Source organism: Harpia harpyja, chromosome 2, assembly GCF_026419915.1.
Source record: "Harpia harpyja isolate bHarHar1 chromosome 2, bHarHar1 primary haplotype, whole genome shotgun sequence".
Taxonomy (NCBI): Eukaryota; Metazoa; Chordata; class Aves; order Accipitriformes; family Accipitridae; genus Harpia; species Harpia harpyja.
This window is the reverse complement of record NC_068941.1, coordinates 53,853,318-53,872,314: the sequence shown is the minus strand read 5'-3', so window position 1 is coordinate 53,872,314 and position 18,997 is coordinate 53,853,318. Positions and strand designations below refer to the sequence as shown.

At 38.1% G+C, this 18,997-nt stretch overlaps 1 protein-coding gene across 4 annotated transcripts in view; it reads right to left on the bottom strand.

Annotated features, from left to right (window-relative positions):
- The window catches only part of SNX25 (sorting nexin 25), a 92,860-nt gene that overhangs the window by 72,421 nt on the left and 1,442 nt on the right, over positions 1–18,997 (bottom strand). For all 4 annotated transcript variants that reach the window (XR_008234106.1, XM_052779852.1, XM_052779850.1 and 1 more), the window contains exon 2: positions 7,508–7,592. Coding sequence is in view for 3 of the 4 variants with exons in the window: in XM_052779852.1 (XP_052635812.1) it covers positions 7,508–7,592 (85 nt within the window). In the remaining variant the exon portion in view is untranslated. The remainder of the gene's footprint in view (positions 1–7,507; positions 7,593–18,997) is intronic.

The following is an 18,997-nucleotide window of genomic DNA, read 5'->3' as shown; positions in this document are numbered from 1 at the left end:
GTTCTGCTATTAGTGTGTTAAGTTGAATACTTTTGCCTGCCTGAAATACTAGCAGACCTCATCCAATGTCACCTTGTTAAAAACATTTCAAATGAAAAGGCTAAAATTGATAAAAGTTTCTAGTCAAATGCTTTATTAGTCAACTTCCTCAGGTTTATAAAGAAACTGAGTCACTTCACTGAGTATGCTGAAATATATAGTTAAAAGCCTTTTGCTAAGTCATTTCAAGGCTTCTAAATTAATTTTGAGAAAATAAATAAATAAATAGAAGTTTTTATTCTTTTGTCTGACCCAGGAGAGAAAAAAAATATGCAGAGCCATATTGCAGGATAGGAACTTCCAACGTTGAAACATATCCAATATCATTACTTTTCTAAAATAGGAAGAAATCATATTTCATTGAAAACTCTCACCCATAAATACTACAAAGTGATAAAAACAGTTATAAAAGGTAGTGGTCTTCTGATAAGCAAACTGAGGAATAATCCCTCAATACACCAAAGAGCAACTGGGAACAGCATTTTGAAAACTGAAGTTTGTTACTTAAGTCTCCCATCACAATACGCATTTTAACTATCTATTTTTCCACAACTTTTCCCACGTCTTTCTGCAACCACCTTTTTCTTATAGCTTGGTTACTCTTTTCTTTTGCAATACCTGCATCTACTCTCGTTATTTTTACACTGCACGTTCTCTAAAACATTGAAAACAACTGATCAGAAGACAAGAAAGGAATAAAAGGCAAAGCAGAAGACACTTTCAGGACAATACCTTACTGCCACTAACTCAGCCGCTATAAACATGAAACAAATTTCTTCTGATCAAATCTGATGCAGTGACAGCATTGAGTCTGGTGCAAAACTGTAGAAACCTCTACTGGGTTTTCTGAACTAGTTCAGAAGATCCAAGTCCCCGGTTGTTACAATCTGATTAAAAATCATTCCTGCGTGAAGTTGAGCCTCTTTAATTACTTTTTTTAAAGACTGCAAACTAAAAGAGTGTTGGGAGTAGAGAGCCAGAAGCTTGTGTGGAGGTTCGTGAGGACAGCCCCCTAGACCCTTCATTCCTAACCCCATGAAAGTCTACAGTAACTGCTGCCCCTTCTTCCACATTCATTCATTCAGAGGTTCAGTGGCACCGTAAGAGCCAGTGGGTCAGATCGGCTTCAAATCTGCCATTTGCAGAACTTCACAGTAGACAGTTCTTATGCTCCTAAGATTCATCACCCAACTTCATGAAAAATAACACAGAAATCTGAATAACAAGGACTAAATGCCTACCCATTTTCTCAAAGCACCAATAAAAACCAGACCAGAAATATTCTCCCTATGCAAATGCAAACACAGCCTTCCAAGTTTCAAACAAGAAGTAAATATCCTTTCCTGAAAGCACTGGAGAGAACAAAATCATTACATTTAAGTTATGGTCAAATCCAAAACTCTCCTGTGACCATATGAACAACAGAAGGGAAGGTATAGCTACAACACTGGCTTGAGTTATTCTACAACAGCAAGCATCGCAATCTGTAGAACAGAAATGCAACATCAGTATGAATTGTGTTAAGACCCTGCAACAGGAAACCACCATCAAACAGCGAAGAAGCAATATTATAATGCTCTACTACAACACTAGATTTAACATGTATGATATGGTTATCATAAGCTATACTTGAAGAAAAATACTTTCAACAAAAATTTAATGGAAAAAGATGGCAGACTATACCACCGTTAAGTACATGGCAAAGAACTGTTCTATAGAAGTAAATGTTAAATGCTCAGCTATTTGTTACAGCTACTACTTTTCCCCTCCTGCCAAAAGCCAACTCAGTCAAAAAAAAAAAAAAGCATCTTATCTTCATCCTCAAAAATCGAACTAAAATATTAAAGCCCCTATATTGAAGACCCTAAAAATTACTAATAAATACTCTGAATATGCAACTCCATCACTTCCAAGATACTCATTTTTAAATTTAAAGAGATAAAGGCCATTATTCACTTAATGTATTCTAGATTTTATTATGTTTTAGGTATACGATACAAATTAAGATGATGAAGTTTTATACTTAATATTATCTTTATTTATTGAAGTTTCTCATGCCCACTAAATCTTTATTTAGACCATGGTGTTAAAGGCTGGCAAAACACTGTGTAAATGCCCAGACTATAGTGACTAGGAATCTGCCCCAGTCACTAGCAATAGTGATTTCTAGATTTCAGTTCTCTTGTTAAAGTTTGTGCTTGGAAAAACACTAGCATTTCTTGGTTTACTTGCATTTTACAACATTATTCAAACTCTATGAAACTGACATGTTTAAGACTAGATGTTACCATTGTGCGTAGATGGATAGCCCCTGTACAAAAGGGATCACACCCTGACAGTCTCCCATTCCACATTGTCCGGTTTATTTTTATTAAAATTTCCTTGACATTTGCTTCTTTAATAATTATTATAAATGTGCAGAAAAAACTTGGAAATTTCCAAATATATAAACAATAGAGAAAAAAAAATATGTTCAAAAGATCTAGGAAATGCATTAAAAAAAAAAATCAAACAAATTTCTGTTCAAATAGTTTTCCCCATGTACCCTTTGCCAAGAGTTCTTAGCTCCAAGTGTTTGAATCCAGTAACAGAGCGAACATGAATTCAGATTAAGTCTTGCTCATGTTTTGGACCCAAACAACTCATTTTTTGAGACCTGTGGAAAAAAAAAGAATACAGCTTTTCAAATAGAGGGTGGCAGAAGCTACTGCAAATTATTTTTCTAAATGTCAACATGTGGATCTTAAGTTGGGAAATGAGATAGATTGGGAAAAAACTTCTCTAAAGCGAAGTCCTGCCTTACATCCCTAACAGAGTTTTTCTAAGGGGTCAACAACAACACAGACAGGGAAAATCTGATCCAGAGGTAGAATCTAATTAAATTCCCAAAATACTTCCAACAAGTTCAACACAGGGTTGAAGGAAGATAAGCCACTATGAAAGAAGAGATGGCTGTCTGGCATGAAATATTTTAAGAGCTAAGAAACACAGGATATGAATAAATAGTCAATTTTCACAGCAGTAGGATCTCACCAGTGGAGTTCTGCTGGGATTTTTTTGCACTATGTATGGCCCATGCTGTTTTACTTACTCATAAATGATGCAGTAAGGCAGGTAAGTAGTATGGAGACCTATTTTCCTGGCCCTACTAAAGCAGTAGAGACAAAGACTGACTGTGAAGAATAACAAAAAGACCACACGATATGGGGCAATAAAAATGGAAGATGAAATTCAGTTCCTGGGAGACCAGCTACTCACATGGCAGATAAATCTACTGACAGCTACAGCCCTCAGCCCAAACAGTATGCTGTCTGACAGCAGCATGAGTCTGACTGAACGCAGCCTCTCAAGAGACATATTCCTAAACTACCATATGATGTGGGCTGAAAACATGAAGTTACCAGATAAGCAACAGGAAGCGTTAAAAGGCTAAAAGTATTTGTAAAAGTGGGTCATCTTTTCTTTGCGTAAGATAAATGAAAGGCAAACAAGAATCATAGAATCATAGAATCATAGAATCATTTCGGTTGGAAAAGACCTTCAAGATCATCAAGTCCAACCATTAACCATGCCCCCTAAACCATGCCCTGGAGTACCCTATCCACTCTATCAAGAAAAAGCATGAAAAAGACTGAAAACACACATTTTTGCGTTAGTCACTCAAGTACTACTGGCTGAAAAAGGGACTCGGGTTTACAACTAAAAGGCCTTCTCCTTCTGCCTTATTCAGCAAGGAAAATCTTTTTATAATGCTAAACTTGTTCTGATTTTGAGTACTTAGACTTCATAAAACACACCACACAGCAGCAGGGCTAATTCACAGCTTTCCCTCACCTTGTATCTACAGCTTATGTAAGTATGCTATAATTAAGAATGAAGCAGCACTCTGAAGCACTGTCCTTTTATACTACTCTGTTGTCAACGGGAGATAGGAAAGAAATTTAGAACTGAGCTGTAAACCAACGTATACAGAAGTTCCTTCTTGGTGGCACTTAGTGACTGTCGTGGTTTAACCCCAGCCAGCAACTAAACACCACGCAGCCGCTCACTCACTCCCACCCACTCAGTGGGATGGGGGAGAAAATCGGGAAAAGAAGCAAAACCCGTGGGTTGAGATAAGAACGGTTTAATAGAACAGAAAAGAAGAAACTAATAATGATAATGATAACACTAATAAAATGACAACAGCAATAATGAAAGGATTGGAATGTACAAATGATGCACAGTGCAATTGCTCACCACCCGCCAACCGACACCCAGCCAGTCCCCGAGCGGTGAATCCCTGCCCCCCCCCACTTCCCCGTTCCTAAACTGGATGGGACGTCACATGGTATGGAATACACCGTTGGCCAGTTTGGGTCAGGTGCCCCGGCTGTGTCCCGTGCCAACTTCTTGTGCCCCTCCAGCTTTCTCACTGGCTGGGCATGAGAAGCTGAAAAATCCTTGACATTAGTCTAAACACTACTGAGCAACAACTGAAAACATCAGTGTTATCAACATTCTTCACATACTGAACTCAAAACATAGCACTGTACCAGCTACTAGGAAGACAGTTAACTCTATCCCAGCTGAAACCAGGACAGTGACCAACATCGTAGAAAGACAATTCCCAACAACTCTGTTACACTGGCTTTGGCAAGATGAGAAACTATCCAAGACACAGGCAACTATTATCAGCCAATGACCATCATGGGAAAACTATCTAAGCACTATAATGTTTTTAAGTTTATTGAAATAAGACCAATGGTTGAAATGGAAATGTGCATGACTCCTTGAATTAAAACTAAGGATGATCACTGATATCTATCCTTCCAACTACACTAATGGACTATGATGAGAACATCAGGAAAAACACAGTAAAGCCCGTGACAGCTGGTCAAACGAGAGACACCACAGAACCTCAGGGAACGCTGCAGTAATGGAGAGCCACTCTAAACCCAGAGAGAAAAGTCCACACAGACTGGCTGTAACACCAGCAAAAGCATGGCATGACTGAGTAACAGTCAACACGCAATTCTTGAGGGCTGCAACTAACAGTAAACCCTAAGCAAACTTAATTACACAGATGATGAAAAACAGGTGAAGAAGCCAGAATTAACCACAGGGCTGTCTCTTTATAACCAGCAACAGCATTTCTGAAGTTAGGTGATGCTGGTTCCTCCAAAAATGTTATCCTTGCATCTCTAAGGTAATGTAACGAAAGTAAAACCTGATTAAAAACACACTGCAAAATACCATCGACTGTGATAAGCTGACACCACCTACTCAAAACCTCAAATGGCAGTAGGAGTCTGCAGTGGTCACCAAGATTAAAATCTCAGGAGAACTGAATGTCTCCTAACTAAAATGAATGAGACTTTTAAAAGCATTTTGTTGAACAGCATATTAGATCTAGACAGCAAGAAGTTGGCAAAAAATCCTGGGATTTACAAATACTTTAATCCTCATCAGTGTAAGATTGATTAGCATTAGAATATAGCACTAATGAAACAGAAATACAGACAGTATTTTTTGTACCATTAGTAGTGAAGTTTTATTTAACCATGAACTTGTTAAAAAAAGCATTCATAATATCAAGACAACTACAAGTTTCAGAACTGTCACAGGGCAAGTAATGTGTCCTGTCTATTTTCAGACAGACTGATTTTACTTAATAAAAAAAGTAAAATGTTTCTTTTGGGGATTCATTCAGTATCTCAAACTCCAGTTGACTTGGACACCTTCCAAAACCAAAAAGCTTGCTTAAGTCTATGTGTGGTAGAGTGAAAAGTACAGTCGCATCCTTGTCAAACTGTGTAACAGAAAAGAAGTTGGCTTCATTAGTCACTTAGGCCTGGAACAAATACAACCACATCTGACAAGTTTGCTCTCCAAAATTCAGAGTGAGAATGGAGGGTAAAAGCTACTCTGAAAAGAAATAGCAGAAAGGCAAGTAAGCTGTCACAACAGAAGTTCCTCAACTCTGAAAAATGAATCACTTAAATATTGGTAACTTACTTTCAGCCTTACTGAGTGAGGATGGACTCATGCATCCAGCTGAATGATCTGCAGGATAAATACCTTAGATGAAGACAGCTCCCCTATTTTTTACAGACACAAGTTACTCCTAAGTGCAAGTAACAGGAGAGAAGTGTAACCCAACTATCTTCCCCCAGTATTCCACAATACCTGTTGTCTGTCTCAGGATAACCCCACTACTTCTGACTCTGTGCCAATTATGTCAAGGCTTAATTTCAAACTCCAATGCAGGTTATCCAAAATGTAAAGTACACATGTGAGAATACAGCTAATAACTTGTTAGTGCTTGTTTCATACGTGTAATGTTTGGACTCCACTATCTTTTTCACGTCATCAGGAATCCTATAATCTGACAGATTGCAGATGAAAATGGTGTCTAAAACCAAATTATGATATAATAGTTCACCTTGACAGAAACATGACATAGTAGGTAAAGTGTTTTAATTTTATATTTTAGCTACGTATCCTGCTAACAGCTATTCATAAAAATAACTTTAAAAACATTACACATCCCAAGAAGTTTTCATAAATCAACCAACCTGTTTAAAGCAACAGTAATTTTAAAATATACTCTCCAGATGCGAAAAGAGATATGGAAAAAAAACAGCGCTGCAAAGAAGTCTTAAAGGAAAAAATATTCAAAATTAGATAAAATATTTACAAAAACTGAAATGGCATCAAATTTTATAAATACATTTTAAAAGCTACAGGACATAAATCTTTATGTGTTTCCTCCTTTTAATATGCAAGCCAGGTTCCCCCCCCTCACCCCCAATCATTCTTTAAGTTCCAACCTAGCATAATCTTTCAAGTAACAAATAAAAAAAATTTTACTTCAAACTCTGATGCTATCCCCAAGTTCTACAATATTTTGTATTACCAGGAGTCTGTTGAAAAAAATGCATGCAGAGTAGTAGTTATTCTTTATTTTAAAGAATTGTAAACAAGATATTTTAAATCCATATGATCATAGTTCACATTTTACAATCTAAAGCCCAGTGACTACACTGGTGATCCACAGATTTCATAGACTATATCAGCCAGAAATACAAATGTTGATTTTAGATTCAGTCTTCATGGCAAGAATTGCACTAAATGGGAAGACTGTTTGCAAGAGTCTACAGGATTTATTAGTTCAGGAAAAACCAATCAAGAATCTTTGAACTGTTACCCCTTTGTTTCATGCACAAGTATTAAGGACTCTATTTCAATATATTTCTGTAAAAAACAGCCACTAAAATGATGAAATATCAGTTAAATTGTAAAAACAGCAACACATTACTTACTACAGTGGATCTCTTGGGAAAATCAAGACCTTGCACTTTTATTTTGTATCAAGGAATAAACCAGGGTCATATTCTAAAATCCTGGAATATTGTGCAGTCATGGTTTGCTAAGAGGACAAGAGATATTCAGAGTCTAATGCTCCTTTGTCCAAGTTAAGACTCACCTTCTTTCAGTGCTTTATCCATGTTGTGAGAAATGACCACTCTCCTTGATTGGACTGAATCATAGGAGCTTCCAGACCAATTACTCTGAAATTCAAAGAGAACATTCATCATAAGAGGAAGGAATAAACCAGAAATGACAGAAGAAATAAAACTGCAATTCAAGGTGCTAGTACCAATAATTTGGGGTTTATACAAATAGTGTCACCCCATATGATTAAAATAGATGAGTGTCAATTGTCTATGAGGTTATTATACATCGTTCATTAAACACACATTAATACCCAGTGTTGCTTATCATACGCTGTACAACTTGCTAAATTATCTTAAGGTTGGGTTTTTTGGTAGAAGGGAGCTGTATCCATTTGCAATTCAATGCATTGAGAATAGGGCATGCATTTAATAAAACAACTGGAACTCTTCTATTCAGTATTTTCCCAGCTTTTAAGATCTCCAAGAGATAGGTCAACAGCAAATATAACATGTTTACAGCCTACTGTCATGATGGACTTCATTTAGCCTCATGAACCACTTTTAAAATAAAAGCAAAGCCCTTAGATCTCCTACAGTAATTTTGGTTCACATTCTCTTGGGCTCCTTCCTTCAAAGAAATCTCTGGCCACTGCATTTTAAGCTGCTGTACTATACAAACATTTGCCTATTTTCAAGTATTAGCTCTTATACTGTCCAAACAGGTGGGCAGACAGAAACATTTTTCAGGGTGTAGACAAAAAGCAGTGATTCATGCTGCCCTTATATAGAAAGGAGTGTAATTCAAATCAGAAATCGGAATTCTCCCCACCTCCACTCAGCTTACTTCACTCCCCTTGATGGGAGCTCTGACTCTCCTCGGTGAGGAGACAGTGCTTCAGAAACGTCCCAATCCCTCAAACATTCACCAAATAGAGAATAAGCAAGCAGTATAAACTTTAAGGGGGATTTAAGTAAAAACACTCTTTAATGTTTTTAAAGGTAGTATGCCATTATTTCAGTCAATTAGCAGGCTAATAGTGTATTTTGGTGTAACATGTTCTCTTTCTACTGCAGATACACGCACATAGAGTCTAGTATAAAGCAAGTCTAACGGGACATAGATGAAGGAGTCTAAGCACTATCCCAAAAGCAGAATAAAGCTGTTCAGACTCCCTCACACCTAACACACAGCATTTCTATGGATACTTTCCAGGCCTCAAGTGCCCTCCTTCCACCCACAGTTAATTTGTTCCAGCTTCTGGGTGAGTGCAGCAATACTCCCTAGACTTCTTCCAGTCACTACTCTGAGACCATGGTTGTGGTCTTCCAGCCATTTCCTTCTCCCCTTCACAACACTATCAGTGGCAAGAGCAGCAAGATTTCAGCATGTTTGCCTCCATTTGCAGCCCTTCTTACTATCAGAACTATAGTTAAGGAGGGGTAAGAACAGAGTATAATCTGATTAGTGAACCACTACAGATTTTCATGGCCCCCTTTTACCTGAACACAATGCTGGTAAAAGCTTAAGCCATATCCACCTAAACAGATGCAGAAAGTATTTTTGCTGTTTAGAAGAACACCTAACAACAATATTTGTAAGGCTCTAATACATCACCTCTGACTGCTAATGTTGTCGTGCTTCCTCCATGCAAAGCTGCGTTAATGCTAGTCACACAATTACTTCAGGATTTTTCTGCTTTATTTGCAGCAGGAAATAGGATGATTCATAACCACTCCAATTTAAAAAGAGAAGACGCACACTCAGAGACATTAAACACCCCAAGTACATTTGGGGAGGGGGAAGGTATTCAGAAATCCCTATTAAGCAAAGTCGCTCAGGTCTTTCTGTGAAGAAAGAGCTCCTAAAAACGAGGCCACAATCCTGAATGAAGCTCTGTGCTCAACATACTCCATCTTCCTCAACACCCACGCTAGCTTGGGTATCCTACAAGACTAATCCTTCTGCTGAACTGAGTCATACCTACATAGAGGTCAGTAACCTCAAGCCCCTAACTTAGGCATCAACAGTTCTCATTTGTACATAGTTTGCATGAAGTTTTTTTTTTATGGCCTAAAGCATCAATAAGCCCTCTCATGAAGCGCTAGCCAAATTACTCCTTTCAAAACTAGTTTAACCACAAGCTGAGATAAGAAAATTACAAATGTTGAACTCTTACTTTTGCCTCCCTACCTGCCTCAGTTCAGGACTTCTTTACAGCAGAGGGAACAAAAAAACAAAACAAAACAAAAAAAGGCCTTTGGAGGGGATCCATGGTTGCAAATAGCTTGCTCCACATCACCACACTAGGATCCAGTCTACACAATTCCACAAAGCAGGAACTGATCCTTTTATGTTAAGAACAAGGCAGACTATTATTGCCTCAGGGAAATCCCGCCTCTTAAACACCAAGATACAAACTCACACTTCAGCTTGCAAGAATATGTTTCATTGAGAGTGTCCTCTACAGTTGGTACGTTTGACTTCTAAAAGGTACTGGGCTTTTAATATTTTAAAAAAAGAGTAACATCAATGTTTAGCATGGAGAAGTTCAAGTAAGACAACCAATCATAAAGAATATAAAAGCTAAGAAGTGAGTACCACCACTAGCAAAGGTGATTTTGCTGCTGCACGAATTAATTACTGAAGGCCAAAGGAAGATGCACAGTATATTGGATTTTCTGAGAAATTTTCCATACTCATACAGGTATTGCATACACCACTATGAACAGCCTGAGAGAAAAGCACAGAGCAAGAAACAAACCTTGTTTAAAAACAAGGTTTCAACTTTGTTTAAAAACAATTTTCAAGAACAGATGAGAATCTAACATTTGAATAAATAGGAACGTTTCAATGCATTGGAGTGATGTCAGTTGGGTTAGTTCAGGCTCAAGGAAAAACAGTTCAGGGGAGACCTTATCCCTGTCTCCAACTACTGAACAAGAAGACACAGAGAGGAGGGAGCCAGACTCTTCTTGCAGATGCACAGGACAAGAGGCAAGGTTGCAACACAGGAGATTCCCATCACTTACAAGACAAAACTATTTTAATTATGAGGCTGGTCAAATACCAGAATGGGGGAGCTGAGAGGCTGTGGAGTCTCCATCCTTGGAGATACTCAAAACTCAACAGGACAAAGCCCTGAGCAACCTTACCTAGTTGGACCCACTCTGAGCAGGAGACTGGAGTAGATGCCCTCCAGACATTCCTTCCAACCCAAATTATTCTGTGATTCTTAATGATCCTTCAGAGAACTGTGAATTTAATTTAGTGATGGATAATGTATCAGACCTTAAGTTGTGTTCTCTAAAACAGCTGCTCAAACTCCTTTCAGTCTTAAGACTTGATTCTGCTAAATGCAAGTTTGTAAGTCCTGTTAGCTTAGATTTGCTTTTAAAAAAATCTGTTTCTGTGACAACAATAATGATGAATTAACTAGAAAAAAAAACCTAAAAAACTAACAGGCACCCCTGAGCTGCCTGCCATGTAGCAACAAACACCTTAAAAGCAACAATAGCAACCCAGTAACACAGGTTTACCAGCACCTGTGGTAACAGAAGGATATCAGAAAATCCACAGTCCAAACTCAGCTCTAACAGCTGAGAGAATGAAAAATCCAGCAGATTTCACTAGATTTTCATCCCACCCCTGCCTCAAGTCAGATGGAGGATGTATGCAGAGAACAGGTTCAGCTAGAAAGCCTAGACTTGAATGTTTTCACATTTTTCTTCATGTCGCTCATCTAAAGGAAAATGGTGCTACATTTTATGAAACAGTTGGCATAACCCTGACTGAGCCAAAGATGTTCTTAAATGGATTTAACACAGCTCAAAGCTCTAGCTTAGATGCCCTCTTATACTGATTAAAACCTTGTGTGTTCCCTGTTAGTCCTGACTTGCACTATCACAGTCCAAAAATCAGGCTCTACTCTGTAGAGTTTATTGTTGAAGAATGGCAGCAAACAGACTGAAACTTAAGTAAGACTTGACAAAATGACTTGAAGGGGTAAGGGTGGAGCACATTTGGAAAGCACATGCAAAGAATGAGGTTGCTAGCAAACAGGGAGGCCTGCTTCCTGAAACAGTTCAAGTTTTCCCCATTTTTTACTTTTTTTACAGGCTGAAAAAAGGATGTGTGTATTTCCTGGAGACTTCTGAATAATACTCACTGTTTGATACTTCTGAGAATTATTTAAGACGCAGACAACAACAGTCTGAAAGACCCAGGGGAAAAAACCCAAGGTTGGCATTGAGCCTGAAATTTTGGCTTAGGTTCATCTCCTGCAGATCCAAAACTCAGTTAGTCATTTATTGGTTTAAACAATTTAAATAATTTAAAATTAGTTTTGAAGAAAACAATAAATGTTAAATAAAAAAGAATAAAGAAAGTGCTTCAACAACTACACTGAATAAATGGCAAAGCACTAACAACACAGGAGTACCTTCCACTATCAAGAAATCCATCTGCAACACTCAGTCAACAAATGCAATTCTTAAAACATAACAGCAGAAAGCCAGGCACATGCTACAGACACCCCACACGCAGACTTACTCTGGCATGGAATTAAAGCCAGAAACAGAGAAAAATTAACAATTATTTCTATTACCTTAACTCAATTGCAACAAAACTAGAAAAGAGCTCTGGACAGATCCCACAATATAAATAGGCACTGTGCATGAGACGCTCAGTTTAATCACTGATCTAAAAGGCAAAGACGACATCTAATTCAGCATACAAGAACTCTCCAGTTATTCATAGCTACTTGCTCCACCCACTGCTGCCCTATTAACTTTCTTTTCTTTGTAAAACATAACATTAACATCAGACTGGACTTTGACGACAGTCACAGCTTCAAATAATACTTCACTGATCTCTCCATAAATTCAGCTTTAACTGATCTGGATAGATGTTTTCTTATAGTCGTAAGTATTACTACAACTTAGAAAGCAAAAATAAATCTTCTATTCACAAGAGTTAATATTTTTAATTAATACCTGTAGTTCTATTTTAGATTACAAAGCAAGTGTATTTGTGTCACATTAAGCATTTATCTACATATATTAAGGGATACCATAACTACCAATTTAAAAATCAACATACTTAAAGCATGTTAATCCTATTATGTTAAGCATCATTATCTCAATAACAATTTTATAATATCAGCGTATCTTATTTCCACTAACATAGTAGGTTCTGGAACATGTAAACTGTGTTTATTATATGGGGATCTTCTATCTTAAATGTACCATCTTCAAAACTCATAAAACTGTAGCAGTATAGAAACTTTATAATCAGGTCATAACTTCCTTCACTTGAGATATCATATAATACTAGATAGATAAGAATATGAAAATTAAACTTTTCTCAGGTAATACTTTCATTCCCATCAGTATAGCTAACAAATAATTTGCAAGTTAGCATTCAAATTTCTGCTCAGTAAGAATTACAGCATTATTCTCTGCTGGGATCTTTAATATTACCATCCAAATAAAGGCCTACATGCATTCTCAGGGTACATGCACAACCCCAGTCTACTGAACATCTCCACACTCTCCTCCTCTGCTAAAAAGACAACAAGAACCCACAGCCTATACTTCAAAGCCAAAAGAGCCATGTGCTATGAAAACTGAATTGCTGGCAAGCCAGAAAAACCTGCACAGGCTCATGCCTCAGCTGCAGAGTCTCAGCTTGACAATCAAAGAGAAACTCCTGCATTGTCTACTGCTATACCCTCCTTCCCACATGAGTTTTCACCGTACAAAGGTAGGGTGTTCTGTCTTTTTAACAGAGCATCACAAAACATGCACAATGAATTGTCATCATTAATTTTATTAACATTAACTTGTTCTCTTTCACTGTATGTGCTTAATAGGGAAAAAAATAGTACAGAATGACTGGTCATATAAACCTCCCATGGACACAACACAAACTTGTTCCCCTTATGACTACGCAATTTCTATTTTTTATTTTAATCACTTACCAAAGGTAAAAGCAGCCTGATTCACAGCAAAATATGAAACATCAATCTAACACAAGGTTGAGAAAATTAAATGTCAAGCACAATACAATGCAGAGCTGAAGATGACATAGGATACAATGGAAGGAAACAGAAAGGGTTGCATGACAAGACAAGAAATCTCTAAATAATACATGATGGATAAAAGGCCATGTGGAAAACTAAGTCTGCTCACCACTAAGGAGTTAGGGACAAATAAGTGAGACAGAGTCTGAAAAACATTTCATTTCCTGAGATCAGTCTCCTGTGAGAATAAAGTTACCACTTCAAAGTTACGCCTGCAGGTAATCAACGCATGCAGTCCTGACAAAACTTCAATTCTGAAAAAGCTTATAAATCCCTAAGGATAACAGATATTCCACAGATCCCTAAAAATAAATTGTAGCAGAAATGTCCAAACTACAGGCCCCAAAGTGCCCCCACTGAACTATAACTGAACATTTGCAATTCATGCAACATTCTTTTAAAATTTTAAAATATTCCTGAAATTGGTAGGCAATGCTATGACACCTTTTCATTATTTTAATTTCAGGACCTGCCTGCAAGTAAACTCACCTGCGTCATCAGAAGCTGATTGTTAACCTGCCTATATAAGAGACAGCACTAAGAACAAGTGTCAGACTCTCAGTTCTGTTAAAAACAAACCAAACTTAAACATATCCTCTCCTTTCAATCCAGAAATGACTGATAAAAAAAAAAAAAGATAAAAAAGAATGGCAGTAGATCAGTATATTTGGTTGCAAGCCCAAGAGGATTTAAAACAAGCAAGACAGAAGAGCAGCAAGCAGAGACTAATGACTGGCAGAAGTAACAGCAAAAATCCAGCAGTATCAGAGCTCTCAACATTCCCTAACGGACCAGAGAACGAGACACGCTGCAGAACATGCTTGGCTTTAGGTTGATAAAAACCCCATAAATACTTTTGGAGACTTACTAAGGTATAAAGATCCAGACTGAAAGGAGTTAGAAAGTTTCTCCTCTCCCTCACAGCTGCTCCAAACTGCTCATTGCCTCAAGAACTGCTTTGCATCATGCTTGAAATTGATGCCCACAGATGGCAAACCTTCCACTTCCTACAGCTGCTGGGGCTCCTGCGAGCTTACCTTCGCAAACTTCATCTGACGGCAGAAGTCCAACAGTGAAGGAAAATAAAACTGCATGTCCTTTCTCTCTGCTTCCCTTATGTTCCTCAAAAAGAGCTGAGCACTCAGCTTGGATACCATGGCAGATGTCAACCTAGGTTAAGTTGCCATCCCATCTGAATCACTCAGACCATTTCCAATAATCTCACTACTCATCCTCCTACGGCTTAAATACAAAACAGTACTATCTTCCAGCATCCAGAGATTTCAACGATTACCTGATCCAATAAGAAAAGCTTTACCCATGCCCTCCAATTAATGCCAGATTCACAAAAAGTGCACATTCAAGGATGGAAGAAGGCTTTAGGAACATAAAACACAGTCACATACACCTCCCGTAGGGCCAGAAAGTAAGAGTAAACTATTTCTGAAAATGGAGAGCTACTAAACAATAGTGAACAAGAGTGACCAAATAGGCCTGGAGCTGAGCTTTAAATAAATACTCAAAATCATTGGCAACCGTTAATCATAGGAAACTAAACCCAGGACATTAGAATCAGTGTACCCCTTTTCGCTGGAAAAAACCACATTTATTACCTTTCTGATAGTGCTGCAAGACAGACTAGGTAGATCATTCTCTATACAGAGTATCATTCATTTAACCTGAATTTAAAATGCAGCACTTAAATCTAATAAACTAATCCGTGGTTTTTGCATTATTTAAATGAAGTCAATAACCCAAGTCTCTATTATTCAGAGTTTTTGCTTTGCATCAGAGTCAAAACACTAAGCTGAAAAGAAAACTCTGTCCTGCCAGGTTTTTTGGCAGAGAAACAACTCACACTGGAAATGTGGGAAAAAGCGTTTTCCTTACCCTTCCCACTAACTTGGTTAACATGGTTCTTCAGATGAGTCAAAGCTATCTCCCCTACAGCCACACAAGTTAACAACAATGTAGGGAGCAAGCTTAAATTTAAGAGGTGACACATGTTCTAACCAGGGCTATCTCTGGTATGAGCAAGTCCACTGATACTTGAAAAGTGAAAATCCCCTTTGAGACAGACATTCTTAAGAAATTACAATTGGGTCACCATGCCTTTTTGCTGTCTTGCATTTTGCAGTCCTCCTCTACCACAAATAATCTTGTCCTAAAACAGCTCCTTGGAAGTGCTGAAAAATACCTGACAATAACATAATGTACAATTTCAAGGTGTTTGATTGCCACTATTTCAATATCAACAGAAACTACTTACCAATATTATTAACTTAAATTCGTAAGTAAAACAATATTATGAGTTTACCTGTACATCTCTCTTCCCTTCTCTTTCCAATTAAAATGTAAAAGAACACTGGAAGAAACACAAAGCTTTACGTGGAAGCCAGAAGACTGCCCAGCTATACCTTGCAATCAGAGCTCTTGCATACAGGAAGACTATGTTGAAAGCACACCTCATCACAGGGATATAAGTTGCACACCTTGCTTTGCAATTCTCAGCAGATTTCAAATGCTCTTGCTGAGATACCTGACTTTAGCAGAAGGTCTTCACCTTTCAAGTCCCAAAGGGGTTACACAAACAATATTTAGGACAAAGCACAGCTTCACACTTGGAAAGATGGCTTCTCTAGTAGCAAGCTCAAGCAAAATGAAAAAAGGCATACACCTTGCTCTTCTGAAGTCCAAACCTGCAACACAGCACATCCTCACCCAAGTTATTCACTTGCATGAACAGGTCCATGAAAATCAACAGCACTAAACTCACATTGTAAGTGCTTGCAGAATTGAGAACTTAGAAAAAAACCTCCGTTTTTTCAGCACAGCATAAAGAACTCGATCCAAGTCCCTTTGAAGTCGATCAAGAGTACTCCCACTCTCTTTCCAAGAGCTGAGCCTGACTCCCACTAGAGTAAATATTTATTACTGAACACTCAGTGTTTCCTCATTTGTTAAGCCCAGTGTGAAAATCACTCAAGGAATGAAAAATGAACCTATCTGCCTTGAGTTCATGTACATAGGACACATGCAGAGAAAGACACCAGCCATAAGACTCTTTCCTTAAAAAAAAAAAAAAAATTATTAGGCCAACAGAGAGTTTTTCCCTATTCTTGAAGAAAAGGCACAACAAGGCTGAAGAAATTCTAGTTTTACAGTCATACTACTACTGGCTCCCAGAAAAGACAAGACAACAGGATCATAAGGCTCTATTAAAAATGGGAGAGTAACAACTGAATAATAAAGCAGTGTAAATACAAAAGTACGTATAACAAAAAGATTAACCTACAAATTTTTCAAAGATAAATGTATGGAGGAAACTTTGGAAGAAACATTTTAGGGAATGGCCTACACTTCTATATGCTGCCTATATAGACACTATCATTTTCTTCACCTACATGTTGCTGAAGCACCAATTAGGAAATCTGCTAAACATATACAAAATTGTGTTCAGAAAAAGTACATCAAGGAGCTTTGTGGCCCTGAAGCCATTTTGTATCAGAAAGAAATCAAGAAAACTGCAAATTGAAGGCCATCCAAATAAGATGACTGGAATAACAGCTTCTGAATAGAAAGGGTAAAAAAAGCTCACTCCTTTTTTGACAGTCCCTTTCATACAGCCAGATTAAATTTTGAGAACACTGCAAAGAGGGAAGAAAAAAAATTTTAACTGAATCAGGGAGAGAATAAAGAAACAATCTCGGAAAAAGTTTTGCTGCAAGTAGTGCTGCTTTAGCAGTGACTTTTAAACACCAAACTTCATTTCCCTTCTGAAACAACAAACACATATCACAAAGCTACAATAAATCCAAACACCACATACTAGACCACAGAAAGCAGGAGCAGGTGTGCACTATTTACATATACTAATCCAATGGGTGGACACAAAAGGAGAACCTCTTGAAGAAAAACAGGCAGTAACATACCACAGAAAAAAAGTGCATATGGTATAGTAACTGAAGTGACTGTATTTGTCTCTGGACAGTGCTAGTTTCATTCCTGTTCAGTAGGCTTATGTATTATGTTTTTCACAAAGGGGGAGACAAAGAGAGCAATAAATTCTTTTTTTTTCTTCAATTCTCATCATCCCAAATTAAATCAATTTCCACTGTTTGGCTGTTTCACAAATCTGAAAGTTGCAGCAGGGAGATTTCAGTTATTAAGTTTACATAAAGTTTTTTTCTACTATGGATATAATACGCTCTCCTAAAAGTAAATTAACACACATCCAGACTTTCAGATAAGTATATCAGCCCATAAATGTCACTGGAGCTATGGCATTATCACTAAAATATTTAATCTTGCAAATCTGAAGGCAACGGGAATTTATTACTGATGCATTTTACTTTTCTTTTTTTTCCCATTTGGTGTAAGGTAGCTGAATGGTGAAATACAAAAGCATACAGTCCTTTACTACTCAAGTGCTTATGCACTTAATACACGTTTGTTCCCCAGCATCCCTATGACAAAAACCAGCTGAACAATCCCTAGCTGTACCAACTTAATACCCTACATGCAGGACAGGTACCTTCTGCTTATCACTTGCTGACTTTGTGCGTTACGCCTTCTCACTTCCCCATTTCCCACTTCTAACGCTCGTACACACTTATTTATTCTTCACTCCCTTCAAAAAACCGAGTATGATGTTGAGTCTTCAAAGCAAAGAGGATTTTTAAAAAGTCTACCGAGAAGACAAAACAAGTATCACACACACCCACTGCCACAAATAGATCCCGAATGCACCTTTGCGAGTTTTATTATTCATTGAAGTCACCATCCCCTGGCCAGCAATCCCTTCTACTGACAATAACGTCCTGCCAGTTTCTATTAGATGCAGGCCTGGAAAAATGTATTGTTCACAAACACAGGCTCTTTCCCTCCCTAGGTCAAAGAACGAAGGAATAAACCACTACTGCAGGTCATTAGCTGATTTGAGTGGCAAGAGGGAAAGACAGCCAAATACATCAGCAAGTTATTTCCAACAGGTTCTCTGCCCTGCCAGCACCCTCTGCTTTTTGCAAATTCAGCTGCACCAACTGCAGCCCCAGAAACACAGAAGTGACAGCATTATTTACTTGCTGCTAAGAAAAAGAGTACACGTACTAAACGTAATGAACTGGGTCACCAGAACAGCTAGGCTGTACACCAAGGTGGCACCAATTATGCTCCTTTTTTTTGTAGATCACTCTCAGGTATCCCATGGGACACTATCGAAGTAAAATAGCACTTAGGCGGTACTGTCTACTGCCGCAGCACTTCAGGTACTAACGCACCCCACCAAGGCCTGCCAACTCACTGGTGAGGGGCCAAGGGCACCCAGCCAGCGTCACTGGCTGCGATGTCAAACACTACATCCCTGCGACCCGCGGGCAGAACAGGAGTGCAGACAGGTCCTCATTTCCAGCAGTAGTTTTTCAGGCCTGTCTAGGATCA